Source organism: Carlito syrichta, unplaced genomic scaffold (genome assembly GCF_000164805.1).
Source record: "Carlito syrichta isolate Samal-C Ts95f unplaced genomic scaffold, Tarsius_syrichta-2.0.1 Scaffold301971, whole genome shotgun sequence".
In the NCBI taxonomy this organism is placed as follows: Eukaryota; Metazoa; Chordata; class Mammalia; order Primates; family Tarsiidae; genus Carlito; species Carlito syrichta.
In genome coordinates, this window is record NW_007246067.1 from 175,384 (window position 1) to 182,931 (window position 7,548).

The 7,548-nt window shown below is 47.6% G+C and overlaps 1 protein-coding gene across 1 annotated transcript in view; it reads right to left on the minus strand.

The window, feature by feature from the left end:
- SFRP1 (secreted frizzled related protein 1) overlaps positions 1 to 7,548 on the minus strand; it is a 42,723-nt gene that overhangs the window by 31,116 nt on the left and 4,059 nt on the right. The window contains exon 4 of the mRNA XM_021711275.1: positions 4,506 to 4,583. Within this exon, the coding sequence (XP_021566950.1) occupies positions 4,506 to 4,583 (78 nt within the window). The remainder of the gene's footprint in view (positions 1 to 4,505; positions 4,584 to 7,548) is intronic.

Here is a 7,548-nt window from a genome sequence, read left to right on the forward strand (position 1 = left end):
TGGGAGCGGCCACTGCACTCCAGTCTGGGCGACAGAGAGAGACTCTAACTCAAAATAAAAAAAAAAAAAAGAGTAAAACGCTGTACCTCTAAGCAGCAGCACAACTGAGACACCTCAAAAGAAGTAGAGGCAGAGTAAGAACAGATTAGTGACAAGTCAGGGACCTCCAAAAATATTTCTTCTAGAAAATACTCCTAAATGCTGAGTGTGAGAGCTGATTTTCTTTTCTTTCCTATTTGGCTAATCTTAGTGTTGTGGCGTACAGTTTTTCCCTTTATGAGGAAGTATATAAAAGGAAAAAAAATTCTTCCAGAAGGCAAGGAAAATTTCTGGGGGCAAAGAAATATCTTTCCACAAGGAGAAAATACTAGGCTCAAGACGTGACCACCTGCACTCTCAAGCACAAAAACCTGGAGAAGCCAGTACAAGAGGAAGCTCTGAACTCTCTTAACGGACATATATCACCATGCAAATTTCTGCCAGGAACGCTTATGGGTGTTTACAGATACGGGAGAAGAAGCTGGAGAGAGTGGCCTGAGGCAGGGATCTTAACCTCACAGCAGTCGTAAATCAGATCTTCATATCCCTGGATGATTCAACTCAAGGGAAGGCTGTGGGCGCTGAGCTGTTAACAACAAGAGTATTAGTGCAACAGCTCGCAAACACTATATTGGCCTGTTTAAGAGGCAAGAGCAGCACCCCTTTGTCAGAGAACAGGACAAGCAGGACACAGGCAGGGCCCTACAGCCTAATTGCAGCCTGCAGGCAGGCCAGCCACCATGCTGGAGGGGAGACCGCACTGCCTAATGTTTGGCTCCCACATCTGGTGCTTGATCCAGGCTGATCCAGCTGCATTCCTGAGCATCAGCACACAGGCTTTTCTGCTGGTGTTTTTTTCCCTGTTGGGGAAAAAAATGTGCTCTGAACTGAGGGGGCACAGTGCAGGAGTGAAGAGACCAGTGGCCAAGCAGACCTGCCCAGGGGCTAAAGGACACCGCCTGGGGAGAAGGTCAGGGCTGGGCATGTCCAGCTTCACGAAGGCTGCCGGAATCCACAGAGGCATTGGCAGGGGGCAAGGGTGCATGCTGACCCAGAGGAATGCACCCCTTGTTCCCAACCTCACAGAGAGGCTTCCAGCAACCTGATGTCTTTCCCCCCCGGGGGATGTCAGGGCTGTTTAGTGTAAAGTTTGATCCCTGGAAAAGGGAGTTAAACATTCTTTTTCTTCTTTGCCGTGTGTCAGCTTGCATTGTCGCATTTCTTTGTCTCCTAGCTGAATTCCATCAGCGTGGCTGACCGCCTTACTTACATGAAGTGAACTGAGCTAAGAAACAAGTTTCTCAACAAGGCTGCATTCTCCGAGGTCTAAGAAGGGCAGAGCTAAGCTCAGCCCCTGCAGAGAGAAAGAAAAAAAATCCTATTTATTGTTTTATAAGAACATTACAGTCAAAAAACCAGAGAGGTCTCTCCTGCATCCGGCTCAAAGAAGTCTGGCACACACCGCACTGTAGGCCCCAAGGAGGTCAGCAGCTCCATGGCAAAGCCCAGCAGCTGTGCATCACGTCCTAAGTGAGGAAGGCAGATGGCAGAGTGTAAAAGGACTCCAGCTGGGAAAGTCATGTTCCTTGTCTATCAAATAAGAGGACTTGATAAGAGGACTTGAGGTCCAGGAGGAATCAAAAGTTCTATGAACTCAAGAAGTAAATAATCTCAGGACTAAAGAATTACAATTCCAAATAGCTAATCACTCAGATTCACCAACACCTGACAGGCTATTAACAGGCGACCTACACTCCCTCCCATGGTGCTGTATGCTGGTGGCTTCCTGACTCAGAGGGTAGCTGCTGCATTGGAGATGGATGTCTACCCCAAGTGAGTCACCTGAGTACCCTCTAGACTCTTGCCTACACCTACGGTCAACCTTACCACATTCAAATTCTTCCCAAAGACTTGTCTCTTCAGTTCATGTCTAGGAAATGTCTCTAGTTTAACTAGTTGCCACAAAACCCCCAAGTGTCAGAATTTGGGTGAGCAATTGGGAAGCAAGGGAGAAGATCTGATGATGACTTCAAGTGGGCGAGCTTCAGACAAAGATTCCGAGCAAAAGACATGGGTCCACTTCCCCCTGCTCCTGAATGCTAGCTAACTTTTGCCTTGAGTTCCCACAGCCCCTTCTGCAGCCTATGAGTTATAAAATGACTCCACGATTCCATAGGAAATCGCTGATCAGTGTTTGGTTAGGATTTTAAATTTTTAAATTAAATTTTAATTTATTCCAGGCAGGTATTTTTGGATGACAGTGTCTGACACAGTGTTTTCTGCTCAAATGTGGGCTGAAGGGATGCATTAGTCAGTAAATGATCTGATACACTGAATCCTGAGTCCCCGACAGGAAGGCATCACCTACCAGTCACCTCCACACACTCCATGCCTCTTCCCTCCAATGCTGCACCTGATAAAACTCATCTGAACATAAATGATCTATCACCTTTCAGAGTTCACTCTAGTATGATTCTCTGGATTTGCTAAAGTGTCAGAGGACCAGCTTCTCAGAGGGAAGGTTGTTGGGAGGATCAATGAAATGCAGCCAGTGGTCTCTTAGTTAACCCTCATGAGGGTCCTTAGGAATCCCTGCTATCTGGTCAGATTCTTCCTGCCCAGCCATGTAACAAAAGACTTCTTGTCAGGATTCCTGAGAGGTCTTATTGATGTTCCCATCTCCCATCTGTTTAAATACATCTTTAGGAAGAAACCTCACCCCCTACATTTGTAGGTGAAAGCCTGTTCCTGAGACCATGTGGGGCTGTGCACCACAGACCTCACGGCAGGAGGCCACCAGGTTCAGCCTCATTTTAGGCACCCACCACCTCATGAAGCAAGAGTGTTAACATCAAGAAGCAAATGTGGCTGCCATTCATTAGATAGAAGGGTGGGCAGAGACTGCACACACCACTGCAGGTGTCCTCTACAATTTTTAGTTAATTTATAATGGCAAAACAAAAAAGGGGTGTGACTCAAACACAAGCTGCAAAATGTACCGTAAACCGAAGGGAACAAAGGAGGCAGGCAGGACACAAAATGCTGAAATGCTTGCAAAACATGCCCATTCTCAAGAAGTTCTCTGTGGCAAGGTCTGAGTTCTCCAACTTCTGTCTTTTTTTTAAAATACTACACGTGTGTTAAATTTATTTAGAGAGAGTTCAATCCCAAATCTGCATCTACAGTGCTCGGAAAGCACTAGGTATGCAAGCAATAATTATGGACATATATGAGTTAATGCAAAAACAGACAAGCCATTCACATTGTTGGGTCTTCTCACACATGGAAGTAGGGTATACACTCCCTGGTTCAGCTCTAGTGACCATCCAAATTCAGTGTCCATCTTTATCCACAAGTGCACACACTCAGAGAATGCACCTGTTGTATGGCATGATTCCCTATGACTTGCATGTTCTCCTTCACATGGGTGCAGCTCACTCAGACACACTTCTACCAGTACGAGACCCTTGAGTGTGCTTCACCATATTGGATTAGTGAAAACATGGATGGGGGAACCTCTAAATGGATACAAAGACTCACGTTAGTTACCTACCTTTCTGTTTGTCCTGGTAAGAATTCTGTAAGAAATCCAGGCTCTGGAACACAGTGTAGGAATTATGGGAAACATAGTTCAGCCTCAGGCTGATCCTGTCCTTCCAGGCCTGGCCTGAGCCTTTTCTCTGCATCCGTGTAGGATAGAGGCAAGAGAGAAAGGGAGCTGGCCCTTCAAAAAGGATATAATTTACAGGCACTTTTCACGGGAGACTCCCAGAGGTTTCAGGTCTTCTGTAGGTCATCCTATGAGGGACCATCCCAGAAAGACCCCGATCTGCTCCCAGCCACATCCAGCCTCCTGGAGCTGCAAGTGCTGATTCAGAAGTCTCTTTCAACCGGGAGCGATTTGGGAGGAAAGAGGAGAAACCAGGCTACTGTGGGGATGTTAGTTTTCTTTGCCTGGCAGAACCTGACTGGAGACTCTCCTCTGAATCCCCTAAGTGGTCAAATCTTCCCCTCCCTGGGAAAGCACCCCTCGGCCAGTCATTTAAATCCCAGGTAGACTCATGCTGACACCTAGGGGTGGACATAAAAAAAGAGCCCAGCGGAGAAAAGTTGAGCACCAGAGTAAGTGGGGCTGGATCTCCAGTAGCTTCCAAGCAGGAGCTGCTGTCGCCCCCACTCCTCTCCGCCTGCCTCTAGTCAGCCTCCCCCGACTCCCAAAGAAGGTCCCGAAAAATCTGTCCAGTGATCCCCCATGCAGAAGGGCAAAAGCAAAGTTTGACTTTCATAAAAACTGCCCAGTTCCCCACCCTGTCTAGCCTTCTGTTTGCCTGAGAAAATCAGCCATTTGGAGAGAATAGAGGTGGAGAATTCAAAGCTCCAACAAGATGCCCCAGCAGGCTCTGTTCCCCGGGAACACAGGCCAGGAGATCTTACTCCTCCCAGAGGCACCAGGAACACCTTCTTACCAAACTCGCTGGCACAGAGATGTTCAATTATGGCCTCAGATTTCAACTCGTTGTCACACGGAGGACACACCGTTGTGCCTGGGAAGGGAAAGAGGGAGAAACAGAAGCTGTAAGTTGTGGGGTGGAGAGGGAACAGTCCCCTGGGGAAAGAATCAGTCCTGGGACCAGGCTGCAAGTACTGAAAGGCCTTCTGGAATTTCTAAAGGAAGACCTGAGAATCAAAAAGAAGAACCCATGTTTCATAAGCCATAAACAGGAATAGTCTCTTGAAACATGTGGACCCAGACTATTAAACATGGCACAATTATTTAAACCAGCACAATCTGAGGCTGGGAAGGGGCAGGTCCTGGGAATGACAACTTGTGGGGGGTTGTGGGTCCCTGGAAACAGCTGGCTTATAAACCCACAAAGATCTATTCCTGTTGTTTGTTTCTTGACTTCTCTTTCCTCTCAATGCCGCCTCCCATTCCTGCCCCACTTCCCATTTCCAGTCTCCCAACAAGACAGCAGATCCATCTGACCAGCCCTCCAGGAGCCAAGAGAAAGAGACTCAGCCAGACTCACAAGCTCCTGTCCCAGAGCCCTGGAACACCCCTCTCCAAAAGAGCTATAGCTGTAGGAGTTCCTACCCAGCAGGAGGGAGAGCAGCCAGGTGGGGGTGGGGCACTCGCAAAGCTACCAAATGGGAGGACTGACTGGTCAGGGAGACCCTTTGGAGGCTCTTTCTTGGGCGACTGTGAAGTGCTTTGAAGAAGAGGTGTGCAGGGGCAGGCGTGCATGCCGTGGGAGATGGCTGTACCCAGGGGAAGAAAATTTCCAGGCTGGAGCTGAGGCCTCTTCCAAGCCAAAATGCTTCTGAAGCCAAAGGATCCCACACAAGTATAGGACCTCCATGGAAGGCAGAAAGAAAGTCATATAGTGGGGCCTCTGAAAGCTGAGGTGGCTTATCAGCATCCTCCTTCTCACCCTCATCTAACAAACAGCTTGGAGCTTCTCCACCATCTAGGAAAGCATTGGAGCATTCTAAGGTTACCTCGCCTCTGCACAGCACAGGAGGCCAAGCTGGGTTGGAGCTGAGGAGCACAGAAATGTCACCCCTGAGACTGCAGCCAAGGGGGCCTGGTGGTGTTTGGCACATCGAGAGACTCTGCTCTTCATCTTCCTCCTCCCCAGAGCAACCTCTAGGGCAGCATCTCCCTCTCCCTGCAGCCCCGTGTAACTCAGACAGCAAAATGGGCAGAGCCTCCTGAGGCGGAGGGGAAAGAGGAGCTGCACAGCCCTCCCAGGCTATGGCTGCCCTCAAGACACAGCTGGCCCAGGCCTCTCCCCATCTTCAAGAAGGATCCCTGGAGGGCCCAGCCAAGACCTCACTCTTCATCCTTATGAGCAGACTCCTCTTCCACCTTTACTCGGCACCCAGGACCACCTTCCAGAGTCTCAGTGCAGCAAGAACCACACTCTGAGCAGAGGGTGGCATGACTGTCCTTGGCTCAGATGTTGGAAATTTGCTTTGCACCCAGAACTTGAGATTGGGTTCTGGAGGTAATGTTTCTCACAAAGGAGAAAATTTACACAGAATGTTGCACTATGGCTCTTGCTTCCATGGGGAGAAAAGAAGTCCTACAATATGGAAAGGTCCACGTTACCTGTACCAGGAGCATAAACTGTACTTTGAGGTTTTCCTTGTTTAAGATTTTTTTGTTCTAAGTGGAAGTTATCACCTTGACCAAATGTAATCTTGACCAAACAAGTAGTCAGGTCAGAGCAATCAGAATGTAAAGGCCATGTCTCCATTCCCTCCACCCCCTCACTGCACCTCCTCTGGCCACCCAGAATCCCCCTGATCCCACCAGCATCCGGGACTCTGCACCCCACAAGGGCTTTTTCCTCAGTCCCATCAATTACACTGGGCCTCCAGTGCTTCTTAGAGTGGCAATGGCTTGTTGGATGGGCGCTGTGTGTTTTCCACATGGGTTTCCCCACCTCAACTTTTTCCACAGCTGACTCCAGAGTAGCCTGATCCAGAGGGGAGGAATGTGTAATGCAGTCTTAATCTGCACCTCAGTGTGGCCCGGAAATAAATTCACCCAATCATCTTTCTGAGAATTAGAATGAAAATTGCTGTTTTATGGTGTATTTTAAACACTGTTTAAAGCAAATGAACAAAAAACTCAAAGGTTTTGTGTTTCGTTAATATTTAAGGAGCAGAAAAGGTGAGAGCTCAACACTAGAATCAGAAGTGAATTTTTTTTATATATCAATGAACACACACAAGTTCGATCTCACTCTTTGTCTCTCTCACTCACTCACACACACACACACACACATACACACAATCACACACCATAAATCTTCACTGGCCAGCTCCTTGAGGGACCGAGAGGAAACCTTAAGGAAGGCTTTCTGGGGATGTGAGGGCACTGTGGTCTCTGCACTCTATGACTAACACAACCAGGCTGATTTAACACATACCATGCCTGAACAACAATGAAATAAAACTAAATGTGTTCACTTCTACAACTTAAATCAGTAAAACCTGACATGGAAGGGGAACAATTTACCAGCCTGGGAATTCACAGGGCTCATGGAAATGTCAGATTTAGAAATAACTCTCCTGGAAAAAGAACAATTGCCTCTCCTGTAACAGAAGCTGATGTGGCTTGGGCATCAGCCTTTTAGGGCGAAAAATGTCTTTTGACTTATTTTTCGTTATCAGGTTTACCCTTAATAACACATGGCCACAGAGGGCCGGCCAATGTCTCAAAATTGTATACACCCAAGTATGTGAACACCCAAGTATGTGAAGCCAACCTAATGTATGCAAAGATATGACTTTGCTCTGAAAGTTCAGTTTTAATTATAAAGCATAAAGAATAAATGAAAAAAGAGCAGTACATGTGTATTTATTCTCATTAGAAAGTACCAGTTCTTACCTCAGAGCCACCGGCTGTGAGATTATGAGGACCAGGAGTTTGGTCTGTCTTGTCCTGCCCCCTACACACACACACACACACACACACACACACACACACACACACACACA